Here is a 23,595-nt window from a genome sequence, read left to right on the forward strand (position 1 = left end):
CACACACAAGCCACAGACTGAGAGGGCTTCATCACCTGGAAATGTCTGTTTTGAGAAGGTACTGCATGCAGCATGCAAGTAAAGAAAATGAAATTCCTGCTTGTTAGTGGCACACAGGAACAGTTGTTTACCAAACACTTTAAATTCACAGTGGACCCTGTTCAATTTATGCAATGAGCCATAACACCAGCCAGCGCAAACCCACAGTAAACAAGAGTGGACAGCTACTGTTTAAACCCAGTGAAAAAAGAAAACAAAAACCATAGAGCCAGACTGCCTTCACAGTCATTAATTTTACAGAACTGCATTACTGGACTCAAAATGCCTTGAAATGAGGTCAAAAAAAAAAAAAAAAAACAAGACGAAAGAATAGAAGTATGTCTTTCATTCGTTCAGCTTGCACAGTGGCTCACCGTTTTCACTTTCACTCCATCTTTCGGTGTCTGCTTGGTAGTCAGGTTGAAACCCAGCATCTTATTGGCCAGTTCACCAACCACTGCAGGGCTGAAAGAGAGAGGCAAGCAGGTCAAACACTGTCTGTTTTTAAACAGCAGTCTTAATTAAAAAAAAAAAGTAATCAGAGAAAAAACACTCACTTAAAAAATGAAAGATGAAAAAAGGAGGTGAACAGACAGACAAATACGTATTTCTTTATGTCTTTGTTCAGCCGAAGAGAGATATGCCTCAGCACTTTCTGGGCATTAATGTAACATATTCTGACAAAGCACAGCACGCTGGTGCGTCGACACTTCGTTGTGAATGAACCTCTACTTATTCTCTCTGTTTAAAAGCAGGCCGCATGCAGGGGCTGCTTCTGTAAGCCTGCTCTGGTTTTGTAAGTGAATAAAAATGAAGCCAGGGGTTGTACTCATCCTTTGATAGATGAGAGGAAGGTGAACTGTGCACTCCTGTCACTGTCTGGGGACGATGAACTTCAGCATATCTCACTTTGAGAAACTTTCTGGCCATTCCGAACCCTGAAGTAGGGTGACGATGATACATGTCTGGGACAATTGTCATAAATCACCTTTATGCCTTTAAGGCGGCAGTAAGTGGTAGGTACCTTTACTAAAAAGATAGCACTGTTTTAGTACACGGAAACTGCAGTGCCTGAGCAAAAAACAGCTCTTTCAAGTTGTTGTTTGGCCTTTTAAAAAGTGCACAAGATTTCAGAGTGAGCCTTCACTGAAGGAATACACCCATCACACTTTGTAATCCTAAACTGGGCCCCAAAAACCTCAGTGGCAACACAAAACCCAATTAACCTGAGAGGGGAAAACTCAGGATTGGGTGCGTAACGCTTCTGTTGACCTTAAAATCACTTTTTCAACATTTAATTGAGGGTAGTTGTTTGAAAACGAGACACTAGAAGAGAGGAAAACTGTTTATTTGCAGCCAAAGTAATCCTGACTGTGTCTTTGTGCCTAGGGAGCGTCTTCAGAGAGTTCTTTGAGCCTCCTCACTGTTAAAGTCGCTGTCATAGGAGAAATAACATGAATCTATCTCCTACTGAAACTCAGTGTGAAATGCACATAGGGGCATACTTACTCCTTAGTTAAGTGCACTCCACCTTTAAGGCCACTGTCAAACACACCCTTGCCTCTGCCACCAGCCAGAATCTGAGCTTTTAGCACGATCTCCTTGGCATCTGAAAGACAGAGACAGATTCAAATTAAGAGAGAGACAAAAGCAGGGAAAGAAGGACTGAGAAAGAGAGACAGAGCACTTAAGATACAGATGCAGCACCTTGGATGCCCCCTTGAGTCTGCCACTTATCTGTCTGCAGGAAGGAGGGGTAGGGCGGGGGTGAGTGTGATATGTGTGAAAAATTAGGGATTACGTAAGGAAAGGAAGTTTACACGCCACACACACACATCAGCACCCATCCACAGGGAAAATTACCTCACACTGCTGATTACAATGTATCACACGAGACTGCACCCATATTGGCATATGGACATAAAACATCCTTTAATTAAGAGTAAGAGGCTTCAGTCATGCTAGTGGCTCTGTAAGGCAGTGCTTACTTTGAGCTAAATGCTAATATTTGCATGCTAACATGCTCAAAGTGACAATGCTAATATGCAGATGCTAAGCAGGTCTTCACCATCTAAATTCAGACTTTTAGCATGCAAGCATTTGTTAGCACAAAGTACAGCTGAGGCTAATGGGAAAGTCATTTGTTTTGAAGGTATTTGGGCATAAATTAAGTATTAGACAGATTAAAATCTTGACCTGATGATGGTGCTGGGGAAAGTACAGAGGATGAATGTACCAATTTTTCAGGCTGATTCATCCGACGGTTGTTAAGATATTTCACCCAAAAACCATAAATATGAATCTAATGGTGGTACTAGAGAAAAAGTAATGGGATCAACAAAGTTATTACCATATTTCAACTGGGAACCAATAATATCTGTACAAAACATCAGTGCATAGAGTAGATGTAGAGAAATTTCACTGGATAAGTGAAAACTTTGACCTGTTTGGTAGCCGAGATGAAAAGTCAAGGGAACAGCAAAAATCATTCGGACTCTATACTGTTTTAGATATTTACTAAAATTAAAACATTTCAACCTCATGGCGGCACTAAAGAAAGGAAAAGTCAAAAGATAACATCAGTCAGTTGGCTTCAACCTCTGGAGAAGATGAATGTTGATACAAATTTCATGAAAATCCATACAATGGCTGGAGAGAAAAGCCAGTCTGGACCACAGTGGCGAACCGACCGACAGACAGGCATTTGCTATCCCTAGAACCATGCGACCAGCATCCACATACATTATCCACATGAGCTGCTTCATGGGTGTGTTTCCTTCCGAGTGGTATTCAATTACAATCTCAGTGCAAGAGGCGAAATAAGCGACTGCATAACTGTTGCAAACTTTCACATGACCTTGCTCCAATTATACACCCACCCTGCCTCCCCTCTGCTGTCACTGCCACCTTGCAAGAACTCACACATCAGGAGGAGGCCATCAGCTGTCTATTCAGCATCCTGCCCACAATTCTCTCTATTCAAATGGGGTGAGGACACTTGATGAAAGATAGTCTCTGGCTAGGTTATTATTATCTAGGTGGGGGAGTTCAGCCATTGACAGGTGGCTGCCATCAGGGTGGGAAGTGGGTGGAAGGGAGAGTGGAAGAGCATGATCCGCCGTGCAATGGCTAGAAAGACACCTTGACCTTGAGGGCTGGAGACAAGCTACTCCCTTGATGAAACACTCCAAGCAGGGTGGAGAACATCCAAACAGGGACTGTCGAGCCAAGAGAGCCTAAAAATTCTGACTGTGCTAACTACTGCTGTAGTACGAAAAGGACCCAGAGAAAATAGCATCTGACAGCATGGCAGGGATTAAACTAACACTACATTAGTGAGGCCTGTTCTCTGTGGAGAGTTGGGAGCTGAGAGGGTAGAAAGGGAGAGGGAGAGAATGAGAAAATAAAGGTGTGCTCATATGCACAGGGCTTTGAGAGGAGTCATAAATGAATAAATATGTTAATAAAAAACTGCTACTGCGCAACATTTAAAAGAGTTCAAAGCAAGATGAAATAGTGTGTCCTGCGGGCATGTGCAGCGGAGAGGGATGGCACAGAGGAAATGACTTTTGCTTTAAAGAAGAAAAAAAAGAAACAAGTGAAAGAGCAAAGATGTAGCCCAATAAGAAGATTGCATTGTTTTGAGTTGTGGAGAAAGGTAAGAGTATTGACACATTGATGGGGACCTTAAAAAAGCAAGCCACGGTTTTAAAGCGAAGATATATTAAATATATTAAAAGGCATGTAATGTGCCAGGGAAGGTAATGGGGTGAGAACAAGGCAGGTGTTCATTCCTGCTGCACTAGTAATTGATAGCAAACCTGCTTATTATGCGGCACACAACAAGATATTGTAGCAATATCAGCAATTATGAATGGGGGCTGAAAGAACAATGTGCTGATGGTAAGAGGAAACTTTGAAAAAAGAAAGAAAATGAAATATAATGAGTGCATTCACACTACATCACTACATATAAAAAGTAGATTATATATATATTGTATAGCATATTATTCACTCAAAGAAAACGAAAAAAAAATGCAGAATCGCACCAAATTCTCTGGTTAACATTGAAACACCAGTCTCTGTAGGGACACATTGAGAGGATAATGATGTCCTCAAAGATCACAGTGAACATGGTGCATGGTAAAGAGCAGGGCGGCCATTATCTGGGTACTATGACAGACATGAGATGGCCTCTAACACTCAGACAAGGGTTGGCCCCTAATGAGTATGAAGTAGAGTGGGGAGAGGACGGAAAAGGAGTAGTAACATGTAAAATCAGAGAAAAGCTGTGCTTTTAGGTTCAACCCAGACACTGCGATGAATAAGGGGAAAGAAGGGCACGTATCTGAAGCAATATTAAATCTGTAAACCGAGCAGTTACGCAAATGAAGGATGGCACACGTACCATTCTGAGTATGTTCTATCAGACAGCAATACATTGTACATTCTTCCTGAGATGATTTTAATGTATGTAATGTATGTTTTCATTACTAAGAGCGTGGACAGTGAATATAGTCGGGATACATAACAAATCATTTCCTAACTTGTTGCAGCCACAATAATTCGAAATCCTCCCTGTAGCAAGTGGTTTGGTTGTTACTTGATTGAAAACCCTTTTCTTGGGGGGAGGGAGCTGTAGGTTGCATAATCAGTTCTCCGCTTTCATTTGTATCATGCATGGCTCACTGTGAAGATGCGGAGAAAGATTTTCATCTCCATTTATTTTCTATATCTTGGGGACACGGGGGAGGAGATTAACATCGCACAACATCTCCAATCACATCACATGCGATCGGAGTAATGCGGTCATCTTCCTCAGGCCTTACTCATTTCCCAGTAATGAGTGCAAATCAACTCCCAGTCTGCTTGCCAGTGACAGCAGCTGGCAAAGAGGATGTTACTTCGACAATCACCCTCTTCTTTCCTTTCAAAGGCCTATTCTCTTCTCCCCCCTTCTCCCGTTCCATGTCGCCCATGAGTGGCCAGCAGCAGTGTTAGCTTTGGTCTGATATTTAATTAAGCCTTCGAGGCTGTGCCATGAGGGGAATGCTGGCTGGTAAGGGACAGATGTAGGCTGTGCGCCAAATCTCAGAGAGAGTAAGATGTGGCTACCATCTGCATGGAGGGAGAAAAAGATCAGGATGGCCCTCCCCAGCGTGCATGTGTGCTGTAATGAAAGTAATGTGGCGGCTAAATGGAGAAGACTAATCAAGCTCTTGGGAGAGAGGAGAAAACAAACACAGCTACAGCGCACACAGCTACAATCAAACACCACAGAGAGGCCGAGCCTTGCTGGATAAATGCCATTAAGCTAGAGAGAAGAAGAAGAGAAAAAAAAACACTGAAGACCTGTTAACCTTCAACATCTGCGCTCTTCGTGACAGCACACCTACTTGTTGTGATGCAAGATGGTGTTGATTCATACCAAACAGTCTGAAGTCTTTGAAATGAAATGCCAGTCCATCAAGACCATTAAAACAAATAATACACATGTAATTACTTTATCCCTAGTATTCTGTTGAATTAAATACAAGCAGCTTAAGTATAATTCATAATAGAGGGCTTTGCCAGTACTGTACAGTAAGTAGAAAGAACAAACCATGCTTCCATTTGCTTCAATCCAGTCGCAAATGCCGTGTCTTTAAATAACTTCAATAGTGTTGTCAATTACGCATTAATAGCTACAGAAAGCTTCTGGAGCAGCTCTTGCTTTTGACTCACTTCACCACAGGGCTTGTTTCTGTGGAAAATCAATGTCTCTCTGATATTGGGAACAGTGAACTCATAACCTATTTCTAAGCGCTTTACAAAGGCGACTGGACTTGCTTTAGGTTCTAGAAGTCGTCCAGTTGCAGAAGTCATCTTACTTTTGTAAAGCACTTAGAAGCACCATGACCTGGATGAATGACAATCCTCAGACAACTCATAACCTACTACAGCAAAAAGTACCATGGGCAATGCAGCATATCAAAGACTTCCCATAAGCTTTACTAATAGCATAAGCAGAAAACTGAATATGTGCATGCTGCTGTCCCTTCCGTGTGTCTAAAAAGGTCAAGTGTGGCCAACACTTATTTTGGCACAACACTCAGTGCACATTATGCTTTAATGTCACTTTGGTACTAGCAGGACCAGTAAATGGAACAGGTGGTGTTTAATGCTTAGACTCTTTGCGTGATGATTTTCTTCAACCACAGAGGTAATGCTGGTACTATCTTGGACAAGTTCAGCTTTCCATAAACTTTTAGCATTTCCAATTCTGTCAGACTGCGAAAAGGTCAGACAGAAAATTGCTGTCCATTCATGCAGTGATGGCAGGTGAACCAAGAGGAAAGATATGAAAATAAAACCTTCAGTTTTTCATCTACCTTGACATGCAATGACCTTGGAATTCTTGAAGCTAAATGTTTCCCTGTTCAGTTGAGTTTGAAAAGTCAACAAACATGCATAAAATCCCAACCACGCTCAACAAAGTCCTCTTGCTACCAGCATGTCTGTAAGACTAAATGTTGGGACTTGTATAACAAGGGACAGGGGATTTAAACACAAAACAAGTCAAAGATAATAATTTGACCTCTTTGTTGGCTACAACTAAATGTTTTCATTACCATCTCACTGTCTTGTCTGGTTAAGCCCACCATCCCTCTGTCCATCTCTGCCTCTAATGATGCCATCTCAGTGCTAGTCAGTGGAGGAGAATATCAGTGTCCCGGACCGACAGTGGCACCTCTGTGTGACACCTCCTCCAGTCAGCGCTTGCATGACGACCGAGTCCTCATTAGAGGACAAGTCCACCTGGCTTTCAGACATAGACAGCACTTCTAATGACATCCTGAGATGGCCCTGGTCTCCTCTCAGTGACAGAGAGGTGCAGTTCAAACCCCTGGCTGACAGTTTTTCATTGCCATACAAGCAGAGGGGTGACAGTGATGGTAATGATAATGGTGTTGTGGAACAATGGCTGCTGTGTATCTATGTATATATCTGTAGGGAGAATCATTTGTTTGAGTACGATGCCTCTGCAAAGACATTTACTGGTATCACGCCACGCCATGAGACAGTTAACTACATAAATATTACCTCTGGGTTGCAGACAACAGTGTATTCCAGAAAACACAAACATGAGCTGCTCATTTCTCATTATTGACTTCATATTTTTCATCAGTTCAGCATGAACAATAGCAGATGAAACTATTCTAAAAGCTACCGACATCTGCTGCTGCTGATGCGCTGCTGGGCAAGAGGACTTCTTGCAATGCCATTACCACTATATGAGTAATGGAGCATACCTAATGGTTGGAGATCCCTGCAAAAAAGCATAATGATGTTTGTACTCCACCAGTACAATTCCTATTTATGACACTGACTTAACTCTAAGGTCTGACTTACACCAACACGACCTGGTAGCCTGCATTTATGCAAAGTACCATGACAACAAATATTAGACGACATGTTCACTTCCACTGGCACATTAGTATCATCCAAATACGATTGAGGGGATGTGTGAGAAATAATTCCATGTCTCACCCACAACATGAATAGGTTAGGGTGCGTAATGAGGAGGTGGAAACACTAAGCTGCTTACAGAAATCAGCTCTTTGAGAGACAGGCCGCTTTACCCTGTAAAGCCTATTTACAGCTGTTAAGACAATTTCAGATGCATGGCTTTTTCAACCAAACAAGAGACCTAAGAGGCAGCTAATGTATGGGATGACAACAGGTCCTTGGAGAGGGCAGCATAATTTGTATCTGGGCATGTGTGTCTGAGCTCTTATTGTCTATGAGCTTCAGTGCACATTCTTAAAATGTCTTTGTACAATGTGTATTTCAAAAAAATTGGGGCATTCGTCAACCTTTATTTAAAGGAGAGTAAGTCTCGTTGAAATAAAAAATCTCTATTTCAAGAGTGTTCTGGCAGAGACAGACAACAGAACAATTACACAGTTGCTAACATAAAACACGCGTAACAATTTCAGATGTGTAAGATGTAAATAACTAGAATTACCATCGTGCGGGTGGACGCCTCCACCAACCAGTCAAGTGACAGTTTACATCCACGTCTGTCCAGGCTCAAGAAGACTTTAATGAAAGGTATTAATAGTATTTTGGGCAAAATGGAAGTTATCAATACACTGACATGTATGATTTCAGTGAATAACTTGCGGTCAGAAACATGCTATCTTCACTTACAGACTATTTTTGCAGAGGAGTCCAGAGGACTGATGGAGAGCTCCTTCACATGGTGCAACGACAGTCACCTGAAGCTCAATATCACCAAAACCAATGAGCTTGTGGTGCTTCAAACATGGATGCTGCAGCTAAATGGTAACTGGACTGTATTTATGTAGCACCACTCAAAGCATTTTTTTACAACTTGAGCCAGATTTCACCGATTCGCACACACATTCATACACTGGTGGCAAGGTGCCACCTGCTTATCATGAGCAATAACCATTCACACACACACTCACATACCCATGGCATGGCATTGGGGGCAATTTGGGGTTCAGTAGAGTGCAGGGGCCAGGGATCAAACCACCGACCTTCTGGTAAGTAGATGACTGCTCTACTGCTGCCATAGCTTTCCCAGAAGTTAAAGAAGCTACAAATTCTAAAACATGGATGTTTCACACACACCTTCAACCTGACAGCACAGACGATCTATAAATCACCACAGTTTCAAGGTGGGCAACCAAGATTAGCGCCACCAATTCAGCATCTGACCAAATGTGAAATATGGTCACAATCTCTCTTTCTGCCCTTGAGTCCAAGTGAACATTTGCACCAAATGTAAAGAAATTTCCTAATGGTGTTTCTGAGATATTGCGTTCATTCACCTGAGAATGGAACAGAAAGATGGACAACCCCAAAAACTGTCCACGGTTCTCACTGGCACAGAGGCATAAAAGCAGAATGCGATCATTTGCAAACAAAATGCGTTTACCAACAGTGGTTACCAAAAGTGTTCCCGATCTCATGTAGTAATATCCTTTATACAATCATGTGTTCACAAAATGGTGAACCTCTCTCCATCCTTGCTTGTGAACCACTGAGCCTTGCGAGGATGCCCCTTTCATACCCAATCATGATACTATCACCTGTAACCACTGAACCATTTACCTGTGGCATGTTCTAAACCAGGGTGTTTTTGGAACATGCCACAACTTTCCCAGTCTTAAGTTGCTCCTGTCCTGAATTGGTTGAAATGTGTTGCCAATGAGTGAAACAAAGGAGATAACATAGAACATTATATATGTTGCCTACTGTTATCAATCCAGTCTATGTCAAAAAGGATTAGCAAATGATCACATTCTGTTTTCTAGATTTTTTATAGCGTCCCAACTTTTCCGGAATCAGATTGCAAGTGTTTGCAGTTATCATACAGCCTACAATGTGTTTCTGAATGAAACTGGTGCAGTGTATGTCAGTGGGCTGCTGTGCCCTGTTAATAACCTCCAGTTTCAATCCAGCCCCTTCCCATCTTCTCTCCTCATCAGGTGTGTGTTATCTTGGCAGGTAGTGCAGACATGAAAACTGCAGACTAACATCTGTCTTCCTGTGTGACAGGCCAGCCCTCTGAAGGGACGAGAGCCACTCCGTCCATCAGCAAAAGCCTTGCAGGGAGTGGGGGTGGCGAGGTAGAGATACCTGCAGCTCACTGCAGCTGACTACCTGCACTTGTTTATTTCCTCTACAATGTGATCAAAGTGGCAAATGAAGAAAGAGAGAAACTGCAGTTGTACTATGTTTCTTTTACAGGAGGGCAAGCCATAATTTAAGGGGTGATATGGACTACAGACAAAGACAGAGGAAGCGACACAGTCAGTTAGTGCAAGAGAGCAACAACAGACTGAAGTGAGAATGCAAGAGAAAACGAGAGTGAACAAATCGGAGGGAGCAGAAAAGTAAGAAAAGATGAGAGGGCTAAACAGAGGACAAAATAAAAGGAGGAAAGGTCAGAATGCGCAGACAAAACCAGAAGAAAGAGCAACATTGTTTTGACTTGACATTACCAGTTAATAGCTATGCAAATGATGTAAATGGAACCAAACACATTTACGTAGAAGTTATTAACATAATACTTGTTTTAAACTCTGGCCACGTAAAGAACAGCAGCATGGTTAATACTTGAAAGTTTGTCAAATGATTTTCTTTTACTAGTGTGCACAGACCAGATTAGTCTCATAAGTATATGTAAGCAGAATGATACCTAAATATTCCACACAAACGAGAGAGGAACAGCAATGTGATCATTCTATATGTACCTGCATTCCTTGGCAAACTGCACATTTGCAGTGCGCAGTTGAGTACTGAGTACAGTACTGAGTACTGTATGTACCGAGTACAAAATGGTCAAGTGTGACAAGTGCAAAACTAAAGTCACCTCAGTGTAAGTGGAAGCCAAAGGCACAATATCCAAACACAAGTCTCGCTAAGAGACTGAAATGTGCAGGACATTAGTTTAAGGTTGTTGACGTGGAAGTGTAAACACAGAAGCAGAGTGCATAAGTGCAGCCACCTCTAATATTTGCCATGTAAACCCACACATAAAAATACACAGTGCCAACACTGTGGTCATATTTTCCAGGGTCACAGCCTGTCAATGGGCATTGGACAGAATCTTACTGTTGAGCTACAATAATATCCTCACCTCCATGATTGCTGGTCATGGCATTATTAAGATAATATTAAAGAGGATATCGGCTGGCAAGCCATTGCTTGGGAGATGGTTCTTCAGCTGAGTGATCTGAGTGACTTACAAATATCCACTAAAAGTTCCTGACACTATGGTTGAACTCTTCATTTCTTTCTCACTTGACTGTGCATAATTTGCATTAAGCTGTGTCCATGATAGTAACTTTATGACAGATGTTTCGCACTTAAGATCAGCCACCAGAGCCACCTGAGTTTTCTCAGTTTATAAGTACACTTTGATTATAAAGCCATCTAACTTGCAACCACCAAACACATTCTCATCTACTCTGACAGCATGACTGGGACTGCTGCAGGTAACCATATTGTAAAAAGAGCTAGCTAACTTATCTGGTCTTGCATAGTTGGTAACATATACAGAAGGTACTTTGGGCCTCATTTTTCTGTTCACAAGCTCATCCATTTGAAACAGACATCATTAAACAGACACTCTTCCTCCTTGCCACTGTTGCTAGTGCAGCAGGGCTACCATCGTGTTTACAGTGGAAACAGCGGAGGTGGCGATAGTAACTGCTTGCTGATGGAAACGGATTGCCTGGCAGTAACAGCATGAAGATGGAAACAATAGAAGTGTAATATCCTCTAAGACTGAGGCTGCATATTCTTTTGAAGTTCAAGAACCTATTGTAGAAATCAGTTCCCTCAAGAGATGAGCAGCTGCCTCAGTGGCCTCTGCCCAGTAGACCAACGAGAAGAGGAGGACACGACATGGGATCCAGCTGGTGTACATACACACACAAACGCACAAAGCTCTAAGAGGGTCGTCTTATCCCTCACTACTTCAGACAAAGACAGAAGTGAAAGGGCTGTGGTTGAGCCAACTCTCAGCACTAACTGCTACTGTCAGCGCTTTTCACCAGAGACTCCGCTTCATTTTCTGAAGAGGGAAGATGAAAGTGGTCTTAAAAGGCGCTTGAAGTGTTGAAGAGCACGAGGCTGCTCTAGTGGGGACTGTGAATGAGAAGGGAGGGGATGTGCAGTGAGGAGAGGTCTGGCCATGTTTTCCATGTTTTAAACATGTTTGACAGTAACATATATTTGTCTGTCCCTAGTTGAAAAGGAAGCGGGTCCCATGGGTGCATCAGGTGTACTGCCAGACTTTCCTTTTATCATTCAACAAATGTTAAGTTTGTCCATACATTTTCTTTGTCATTGGTGAGGCGGGACTGGTATCACACACAGAGAGCAAAGCATATTACAATTTGATGACCAAGGGCTCATAGAACACTGTTGTTCAACTCAAACCGAACTGGAGTTAATTCAAAGAAAAGGCACGCAGAGAAAGAGCGCTAGGGAAAGAAAGTCAATGCATTGCTTCTTACAAATTCACTGCTCAATGAAGCATGGAATAGCCTTAATAAAACATGCATTTTAGAGCCAGTATTATCCAGATAATGGCTTTATCACTGAGCAAGTGTTGGGACACAATGACATAAAAGAGGAACTGAAGCATGAGTGATGCTAATGTGCCACAGTAGCATATCACCACTCAACACCCACGACTGGGATTCAAAATCTCTGCTTGATTTGTGAAGTCCTTCTCCACTGCACATCTTATAACAAAGAAATTAGAGATAGATATATAGGGGCATTTCATATCATTTTAGCTCATGCAAGGTAGAAATCAACTGTATAGCACCAATAGCATGAATGAGGCATAGCACCACCTAAGCCTAAACTACGCTGCAGAGCTGACATTGTTCCAATCGTTCGCTATAATCTCCGCTACCACATTTGAATGACAAGCAACCAAACAGATGACTTCAGATATAAGACTTCTTGGATGGGTTATCTGTTCAGCACAGCTTGTGAATAAATAAACTGAGAAAGCATAGTACAGCATCTCCACTGGCACATAGGCCAGTCAGGATGAGGGAGAGCAGAGCATGAGTCACGCATGGGTAAGGAAGTCCTCAGAATGGCTGGTGGTGATGCCCATGGTGGGGAGGAGCATTTCTATGACAGATGGTACAGGCTAGGCAGTGTGTTGGGTTAGTGAAGAAACATATGGCACTCTCTAGATGATCTCATACGCCAGCGCCAGGCGTAGTCGGAGGTGTAAATGCGTCTCTGCACCTTGCCAGAGAAAGCGGAACTGCTGATATCGCCAGCAAAAATAATGAGAGGAACACCTAGTGTGAGCATGTGTGAGCACGGCATATCTTATATCTGTGACCTTAGCCTTTTATTTCACATCCTTACTAATACACCGTTGTAATGTATCACCACTATGGATAATTCAACATTTGAGCACCCAAATTGATATCTGGGATGTGCTTCTTAGAATGTTCATTGCATGCAACAAATAGTGAATAAAGGATCTGGAGTTTATGGCCTGGAACGTCCTGTCTGTCCTCCCTGTTGTTGTCACAGTTACAGTTGCCCTGGCCCTTTTTGCCGCTGGGTTCTTCCAGCATGCCCTTGGCTCTGTGTCTGGTATATCCCATGTCTTTCCACACTGATGTGGAAATGCAGTGAATGTGTCTGGGAGTGCATCCAGCAGAGGATGCTGTGTAGGGAGTCCCCGCTGCACCTCAGTGCACAATGGCAGACCCATACCACTGGATTCCATGAGAGGAAAAATCGAATTATCTCTTCCATCCCTGGGTTTGCTGGTGCATGCCTACACTCGTCGGCCGTTTTGTTCAAGGTTGGGAGATCTCCTCATGCTTTCCACCCAGCAGATAGTGTACGCCATGCAGCTTTTTACGCGTGGATCAATGTAATCTTTTAATAACATGCATTCTGATACTACAATACACAGATTTAGACAACATTCAACACTGGGCAACACCAGAACTCGTCACACACGAGGATGGTTGTGATGAACCTGCTGGATCCTCTGATGGCGTTAGAGACTGGATGCCTGGCCGAATTTAGAAGCAAGATATTTTAATTGACAAATCATCTAAATGAGCATTTACTCTACATTTAATTGCATCTGAAACTTAGCCAAAATGCTTAGGTCTCCCTGAGAGGACTGGCATGAGCACTGACAGCACACATGGCAAAATACACTTTAAGCCAGTACCGTGTGGAAAGATTTGTGGATTACGGGCCCGAGGCATAAAGGGGGCCACAGAGAGTAGACAACTAAATGAGCAGACTGAAAACAATCACTTTAAGATACACATAATGACAGTGTCCTTGGCCTTGAGCTACTTTTATTTACACACCATCTGAGGCGCAGTGTGAGCTTCATTGACTTGACTTTAAGGGATCCTGAAGATCCCCAGTAGCCAAAAAAACAGACTCTCCTCTCAGGGAAAAATAAACACTATATATAGCATGGCCAACCAAATGTTTACATTTTCAGTGCAAGAGCTGATGTTTACCGCAGTCAACCACATTTTCAGTGCTTTCAAGCATGATGACTGAAGACAGCAATGGGTAGCAGATTAAAACTGATGGAGATGCATTTGCAAGATGAGGAGACCTTATAGATCTCGTTCTCTCCGGCTACCTTATACACCATCACAAAAAGCACAAGTATAACCAAATCTGCATGCCTGCATATGCATACATACACACACACACACCTGCCACATCAATGAGTTAATGTCAAGGTAGCTAACTATTATTCAGTAAGCCAACATATCAAATTAACTATCGCTCTAATAAGCACACATGAGATTTGACAGCCATGCATAAAAACTGCTCTGTTTACACTGAATATTCATAACCCAGTGAAATAAATTAAAATGCTTCCTACCTCTGTTAATTGTCATTCTGGCAGTGAGGCTGTGCTAAGTCCAAAGAATTGAAAGAGAGCAGCAGAGGTAGACTGAGGTGAACGAAGAGAGAGAGAAATTAAGGTAACTTTACAAACTGAAAACAAGATGCAGTGAACAAAAACTGGGAGATACTGAAAATGTAATTACAACACGATTTGTCAAAGGAAAGCCAGGCCGATGTCAACGGTAAAAAAAAGGGCAACACAGTCTGACTCATCCGATATGAGATGTTCATATACACGAGTATATGTTGCTCCCATTCATCACACAGGCTCAACATGCGGTGGAGATAAGAATCCAAAGCAATGTTTTCTTCCATCGTGGCTTTGTCAATGAATGATTGCTGGGTGAGGCATGAGCCATGGCAGACATGAAGGGCTCTCGCAGCAAGGAAGGGTAGGGAAAATGTGGTTTTGATTTAGAATTCAGACTGAAAATCCATCAAGATTTGCCCAACAGATGCATCTGTCATGCGGGTGGCGACACACAAAGTGGACTGCATAATCACATTCTCTTTGGCTGCAGCAGGGCACAGGTATTTGTATATGTGTGTGTGTATATTTGGGTGCATGTGCACGGCCGTGCATGTTTGTTTCGAAGGCAAAGACGAAATCTATATTCATTACTGGCCTTTCTGTGATATCTCAAAACTGGCAGATAGCAACCAGGTCTTTGTGAAAAAACCTGTATACACACAAATATATATGCACACTGTATATATACTGTGTGTGTGTGTGTGTGTGTGTGTGTGTGTGTGTGTGTGTGCGTGCGTGTGTGTGTATGTATGTGTGTGTGTGTGTATTGAATATTCCTTCTAAAAGGAAAAACAGGTTTGCAAGGAGAGACATACTACTTGCACATTATCGCAACGCAAGCATGTCTTTGAAATATCTTCATACCTACATATTACAAATTACAAATAAAGAAAATAATGTCCTATACCACATTGTTGAATTATGTGCTGGTTTCAGCTTGACCTACATTTCATTTTCAATCAATGAAATTCACATTGTGTGTGCAGTTGTGCAGGTCCACGCGTCATGGAAGACTTCAATGTCCAAGACAAATGGGAGCAAATCTGGTCACAACTTTTTTGAATGAGGGCGCTGCAGCCGGCAGCCGTGAAATGGACTGCAATGTAATCCTTCTGGGCGCATGCACACCGTCAATGTACGTCCACTAAGAGTGTTTGTTTTTTGTCACTGACAGGATCAGATAGTTAAAATAAGTGTTTGACAACATTATGGAAAGGATCCCTGCAGAGATACAGTTTTATTAAGGAGTCAGATCCATTTTGTTTAACCAGAGTAAGCTGCTATATCACTCTCACCAAAGGGACCAGCCTCCATTCACAGAAACAGTCATTTTATCATTGGAAAACACGCTTCATTCAAATGAGACAAAAACAAAATAAAACTCACCCGAACTTTCTTGATTCATTTTTTCACTGCCGGAGAGAGGAGCATCACAGAAGCAGCAGGGAGAAACAGTGTGTGGGGACAGAATATTTTCACGTCTAGCACTGGAATTATTTTCACTCGACATTATGACCAGATAGACTTAAGCATGAATATGTCAGATTTCAACTGATTTTCCCAGTAAAAAAAAAAGAAAAAAAGAAGCCATAATAATAATAATAATAATAATAATAATAATAATAATAATAATTAGTGCACAATGGAAATGGTTTTGTGACTTCAATGACGGGCATACATATCTACCTATCTACCGGCTGGAGTTTATGGCACCGTGGTCATTAGATCTGACACCGTGACCATCATCAAAGACAAATACATCATGTAGTCTGATCCCGGTAGTCTCTTCCTTAAGTGCTCTCTTACTCAAGTCCTTGGTTTTTTCATGAGCCTGATGAGGCACTGAGTGAAATGTGCGAATAAAATATACTTGATCATATATATTTGTAATGGGATCAGTGTCGGGTTACTGCCACAAAAATTTGCAGCTCAATTGTTCTGACCTCTTTTGGGTCACATTTTAGGATGCATGGAAATAGAGGTGCTACTGAAACTTGTCTGCAACATGCCAAAGCAGCATCGCATTACACACATCAATTATTGATTCTGCCAGAGAGACATTTACTTGTACTTTGCCCATTTACTGTGCAGAGAGCATACCATATTTTTGGAGACATAAATGAGCATTGCCTTAGCTCTATAAGCAGTCAAAGGGACTGACTACCTGAATGCCTAAAATCCAGTCAAAGACAGCATAAATGTTTGCAAATGAGAAAACTTCACAAAATAGGACAATAATCTTTAACATTGTCGGTGAGAACATTCAGAAATAGGAGGTATGTTATGTAACTTTAAGGTCCAAAAGTTTATTTTTCGAAACTGCAGTTTGGCGCATGGGCTGTCACACACACACACACACACACAACACAAAGATTAAAAGCTTGGGTATGAGACTGGTGGATTTGGGTCATTGGTTTTGGACAGACAGCAGGAGTTAGCGTGCCATTCTCTCAGTGTCCCAGTGGAGCACACATTACAAAAACTTTGGACTCTCTGATAACTCCCTGCACAGCTCACCCAGTATGGAGCCACAGAAATGAAACCCTACTTTCCCTAAGCCATTAGCTGGTTGTGAGTCACCCATCTGCCACAATGTAAACTCTCCCCTAAGAGTTGTCACTCAAGCTAAAGGGAATCAGTGGTCCATGTCCGATTCTTTTTTTTTCTTCTTTGTTTGTTTTGATAGAGAAGGAGGAAGATTTTAAGCTATTTGTCCTCTGTGGTAATAGAACAAATCAATCTGTGTCCACTTTAGGAGAGTTGGATCACTCTACAGTACATGAGTGGAGTGAGAGGAGTTTCTAGCATAGCTGCAATTGAACTGTCAACTTAACCACTTCATGGTTAAGTGAGTGTAGCAGAGAGGAGAATACTGGTTGGTGTGCATGTGTGTGAGTTCGTGTGTTCATATGGGCAAGCTTACCCCATGCATGTCATTCATCTGTGTCTGTGCCTCCATGCTTGACTGGTTCATTCTATTGTGTATGCAAGGAACCAAGGACTCACAGCAGGGTATCAGCACCACACAGAAATCCATTGGAGTCGCTCCTGGTCAGCTCAGATACCCCAGCCATCCGTATCCCCTGTACAGAGTCATACGCTGTGTCCTCTATAGTGGAAAGCCATGAAACGGAGCTCCATCCAAGGCTGGCTTCATTCCCTGCCTCCCCCTCAACCCCGGGGAGTCAGGGCTTGACAGTCTCAGTTTGCATTTCAGCCCAACAGATCATAACTTAAGAGGTTACTGATCTCCCTCTTTCTCTCGCTCTCTATCACATTCATGTATGACCTAACACGGCTCATGTGTGAGCCGCACACATTCATGAAGAGACACGATGTGTAGCTGAAGAAATTAAGCGTCAGGAGATGCTCGCTTGCATGCTTTAATGGCGAGCCAGCAATAGTCACAGGATACAAAGAGTGTGAGAAACACACACACAAATGTACTCGGACACTGACCAAAGCCAATGGAGATGAGAAGATAAAGCAGTTCTGAAGTACGCTGTGAGAATAGAGGGGTTGATTTACTAAGCCAACCGCAAATTACTGTCAGAACTGCAAGAATTTGCTTTGCCGCATATTTTCAATTTAGCCGGGAATTTACTAACACCCGTGATGTAAGTGGTCACAGCCACAGTCGAGTTCATCTGAATGCACTGCTGGTAATTAGGACCTGATGCTGGGCTATTTAACACGTGTCTTGTCCATTTCTGAAAAGCAACGGAGCGCAAAGGAGGTCTCTGCTACTGGCCTTGTTTGAAGAAACCAATAAAAATATTTCTGTACTGCAGTCTTGCAATTACCTCTACTGCAGTGGACAATCCGCAATGATAAATCATTTTCAGCCACCATTTGTAGAAAGTTAATTTCCCTCTGCACATACAGTATTTTGCAGTTCAACATTGAAATGTCCTAAAATAGATTTTACAATAAACCAAACACGAAACAAACAAAAAAAAACTACAAAGCCTGAGTCATAAGTAAATCAACCCTTGAGTCTAGCCTGGGTTTTATTAAGATATCTGTTCTAACTCCCTCTTCCAAAGTCTTCTGTCTCTCTATTTTTCCCCTTACCAAGCAATATAAGTACTGTCATGAAAATATATATCCTCTTCCTCCTATTCAGTTTATCTTTGTCTGCATCATAACCAGGGTCACCGAAGGCAGCACCCCAGGCTCAGGAGCCCGAATGCAGCAGCAAGAGTGGCACCTCGCTGGCTGACAACCAACCTGGATGCACTGTCAGAAAGTCACTGCTGTAGTTCGAGAGGACACTGAATAAAATATAAAGCTGAGGGTGGAAATATACACTGCATGCGTTGGCCACTTTGGTGTGTGGGAAGAAAGTAGAACAGGGAAGGTAGCGGATGGAAGAGAAGGCTATGTGTGGGTGCATACAAATGTGTGCTAAATCATCTTTGTTCATGCGAGTACAATGTATTTTGTGAAGATTTGTGATACAAGAATAAAATTAGAGTCACTTCCTTGCATGGCTTCATGTGGGCGTGTGGGGGCAATAATCCAAACTGTAACCAATAATCACGAATAAATACATTAAAAAGAAAAAAAGAAAAAGAAAAAAAGAACATGCAAAACATGAGAAACTAAACACGAGAGGTTGTGAAACAGATTAGCCCGGATGAGTGCGTGATGAAAAAGCGAGCAGGCGCAACCACTAAGCTCAAAAAACACAGGCTTCCGCACATAAGCATACAGCATAAAGACGCGATTAAACTTGATAAAACTTCACCCCTGATTAGCCACAGCCATTTGCACGTCCTGTCGCAGGGCCAAAGAGCCATGCAGCACAAATAGGACTGTTATGGTTTCACAGTGTGCAGCAGTACATTTAACACAGTAACACAGCCCTGAAACTAACTTATTATCAAAGTAATAAAGAATTATCTTGTGCATAAATTCATACAATGGACAGACCATTTCCCGTGTATTTAAACCTGATTCATGTGTTGCTGGAGCAAAGTGCACCACAAAATGATGAGAACACTTCCACTGCTTCGCGACCATATTGCCATCAAAAGACTGAGATCAGCAAGCATGACATTTTCCAATAGCTTGAAATAAAAGTCATGCTACTGAGCCCAAAACAGACACAATCACTTGCATGCAGACTCGTCAGTTCATTTGTCACTGAGCTAATCTCAAATCAACCCGCTGGAATATGACTGAGAATCGAACCGCACTACTTTGTGCCCATGGCACTGACACTACACTGGGTGTTGAAAATGAAAACATGAAATCAAAGTAACATATGAAAGAGGCTGGCTGCTCCATTCTCTGTTTGAGTGGACACAGGTGAGCGGCGTGGCTCGTTGCGTGTGTGTGCGTAAGTTCAACTCACTGAGTCTCTTTGCAGCCTCCAGGGCCTCAGCTGCCGTGTCGGCCACATAGAAGCGCTGGACAGCCACGCCGCTCTCTTGCATCAGCTTCTTGCTCTGGTACTCTTGCAGATTCAGCCATCTCCTGGGACTCAACCAGGTGCACTGGAGGGGAGGGAGGGAAGAAAGAGTGTGCGTGATTTTCAGGTGAAAGCTAGTTAACACAGGTAACACAGCACTATAAAAAGGTATCATCTCAAGGGTTCCATCGTGGCTAATGATAACAGTTTTTCTACTTCAGCTCAAAGTCTCTCCAAGCCCGTGCACTCTCTGCTGTGGTGTTTTACATTATACAACACCAAAACACATCTAACACCTGCCTCGGAGTGCACAGGCTACATCCTTTCTCCTCCTCCCTCCTCCTTGTCACCCCCCCACCAACTCTCCCTTTCTCTCCCCTTTTCCAGTAATGAGACAGGCAGCCGGGCCTAAGCTGCAGGACAGGTCTGGAGCTGTTTGCTCCATCAGCAGACGCAGGCCCTGTCAGCTCCAGCTGTTGTTGCTATTAAAAGGAAATTGGCTTTTTAATGTGACGGGGAGACACAGGCTGTGTTAGAGTTAGAATCCCTCTACACAAGCACACACTACTATGTGCATGGGTGTGTGTGTACGTGTGTGCGTGCATACAAATGTTTTCACAGGAAAGATCTTCAGGGAGTCGTTAAGGAGAGAAAGGCCATTAAAGTAAAGGGAAAACAAGGATTGTGAGGTAAATTATAGCTCAGCATATAAATGATTCTTCAGTGTGTGTATTTCCTCACCCAGTGAAGATTAAACGAACATGATAATAACATCAGCATTGCACCGCATTATGTTGCTGACTAGGTCAAGTTAAACTGACCTAAAATGTTATCAACCATTACTGTCAGGGCTACACAAGACATTTGTTAGCTGAGACCCGCATGAACATAAGAGGCACATTAAAATGCAGATGATGATGCCAGCTTGTGATACTGCCAACATGTTATTGTACAGTATGTTGTTGGTTTATACTACCCCTATTGTATACTGCTATTATACTGTCAATATTTCGTCAACACAGCAAACTCAAATGTTCAATCACACCAGCTGCGCTTAGGCCTGCACAGTCGATACTCTGTGCTAAACAACAACCACTAGTTAAAAGAAGTAGCCAGCGTCTCCAGGTTGGTTCTGTGCTTGACAGCGGGAAAAATACATTTCTGTGGGGACAGAAACAAAAGCTAAAATATGGCAATTGCGTCAAGCTGCGCACCACACCTTGAAATTGAATCTGCGTCCTTCGAAACTGTCTGACAAAAATTATGGCAGTCAAGTGAAATTATTTAGAAGGAGCTGACAGAGGAACAACTGACATGGCCAACTATTACAGGAGGAAAATAGTGGTACTGTGAGAACTCAGACAACCTTTGTGGTAGTTAATAAGAATATGGACTTGTGAAAAAAATAAAGGTAGTTTGACAAAATAATGTTTCAGACTCACAAACCTATTGTCTTAAGTTGGACAATTGGACAGCAGTTGGTGTTTTGGTCCCAAAGCCAAAAGCAATGTTTCTGCAGTACGCCCAAAAGTCATTAATAACATGAAAGAGATATTGAAAGTGGCTAAAAGAATCCTCTTCATTATGTCATCTGTAAATCTTACACCTGCACTAATCAAACCAGTATTTTGAGGTTTAAGGGGACAAAAGCAGGAAAAAGCAACCGTGTTTTTAGGCTACACTTTGATCCAGTGGTGCACTGAGGAGGACAAGGCCACTCTACACCTTTTAAAGTCATCAGACGCTCCATCATTCAAGCTGGGGAAAGAATAAAATCACAGGGGTGGGGGGACGGGGGGGAGGGTATTTGTTCAGCATCTTTCAACCATTAAGTGATGGAGGGAGTCAGATGTAGCCCTGTAATGGTTATTAGCGATTAAAGGCTAATGAGCTTAGCATGGCCACTATAATAATAGCAATAAACAGCTAAGCCAAACCTTTTTGGAATCTAAAACTAAGCACACTCATCAATGGTCCCTAGGGATGCAAAGGGTCAGTAAATTTCTGGAAAATTTCCAGAAAACTTGTAAGGGAAGTGAAGCTCAGGGATTTGGGAAATTTAGCAATATTTCAACACAAAAACTGTTCCATGTAAGAGTGAATATATTTGTGGGAAGGGGGGATGCACATAGAATGCAATGCCAGGTCTTACGGCATGTTTTGTTAAAAGTATACCATTTAATGAAAATGCAACCTGGCACTGCATTCAACAGTGCACTCCTCCATCACATGCACAGACCATTTGTCAGCATCCCTTTAAATAGGAATTCAGTAAAATTACAACCCTCCGAATGCACAGTACATTCTCGCATCACATGTGCAGCCCACACAACTGCACTGTCTGAGCCAAAGGACGACATGCTTTCAGTAAGAACCGGCAGATAGCAGCCGAAAGCAAAATACACTGTTAATAACTTGTTAACATCTTCTGCTAGCGTTTGCTGGCTAGCTGTTACCATGTGGGATGCAGCTTGGCTGAGCTTGTTAATTGAAGACTTTCAATGAATGTATTTCCATTCATTATTGTCAAATTCTTGATTTTCATTTCTATTAGAAAGGTTTTCAATTAGGTCTGCTTATGATAAGGTGAAAGGCTTGTTTACATCTGCATGCGACATGGTAAACACAGCCTAAGCATATAACACCTATATTTCCAATAAATCCATTTTATTTCTCATAAAAACCTGTTAACTACCGTGGAAAATTTTCACCTTGAATATTCCTGAAATTTTGCAACCATAATGCCCCCTCAATTGAAAACAAAACCGCTCAACTAGTAATTCATAACCCATGCCAAAGTCCTTTCTGTGCAACAGCACACTGTATTAGAATGCTTTAACCATTCCAGCTCTCACGAGAGCCTGTGTGGAGACTTCATTAGAACCAAAAGAGGTTGTTTTCTAGGAGAACAGAGCATGTTGCTCTATACTGGCCTCTTCTCTCGCATAACTGAATACAGTAATGAGGGGCATCCGCAGGTCACCTCTGCAGTACCATACTATTCATATGTTTCAGTTTTTGTAGTTTGTATGTGTACTCGTGGAGCTATGCTTTTAATTCCGTCCCCCATAGCATCGCATAACAGCCAAGACTGATGATGTCACTCGTGAAGGTGTCTAGAGGGGTTCAAACGCAGGGCAAGAAGATATGCAGAGACTTGCACAGCAATGCAGGGCAGGAATTATACCGCGGCCAAACAGCCAGCGCCGTGGATGCTGGGGGTGTGGCCATAAGGCCCCTTCTACCATGCGGCCAGTTCGCATTTCCTGGTGTCTCCGTCAACACGCTGGACATCAACAATAGCACCACATTTCTCCCACTCTGTAAACATTAACAGCTAACCCGCTAGCAAGTGAAGTCTGTTTCTTTGTTGAGAAATAGTTTATATAATATTGATGCTGAATTGACAAGAAAACTGTCGACTTATGACGCCTCTTATCTTGTGTTGTTGCAGACACGTAAGGGATTAGTATGTTGGATTTGGAGAAGTTTGGTGTAATATTTTCCCGGAAGATCGCAGGGAGCTTACTGTACTGTAGGAATACTGTAAGAATACGTTTTAATGTTTCGTCACCGTGATAGAAACACTAGGTAACTGCTAAAGTATGACAAGCTTGTCTGATGTTCATTGACTGCGGGTCCTTATTGATTCGTG

General features: G+C 42.4%; 1 protein-coding gene across 1 annotated transcript in view; it reads right to left on the reverse strand.

The window, feature by feature from the left end:
* suclg2 (succinate-CoA ligase GDP-forming subunit beta) overlaps window positions 1-23,595 on the reverse strand; it is an 88,667-nt gene that overhangs the window by 47,100 nt on the left and 17,972 nt on the right. The window contains exons 2-4 of the mRNA XM_076751367.1: window positions 19,884-20,025; window positions 1,549-1,648; window positions 414-504 (exon numbers count right to left, since the gene is read on the reverse strand). Coding sequence (XP_076607482.1) covers window positions 414-504; window positions 1,549-1,648; window positions 19,884-20,025 — 333 coding nt within the window. The remainder of the gene's footprint in view (window positions 1-413; window positions 505-1,548; window positions 1,649-19,883; window positions 20,026-23,595) is intronic.

Source organism: Chaetodon auriga, chromosome 2, assembly GCF_051107435.1.
Source record: "Chaetodon auriga isolate fChaAug3 chromosome 2, fChaAug3.hap1, whole genome shotgun sequence".
NCBI lineage: Eukaryota > Metazoa > Chordata > Actinopteri > Chaetodontiformes > Chaetodontidae > Chaetodon > Chaetodon auriga.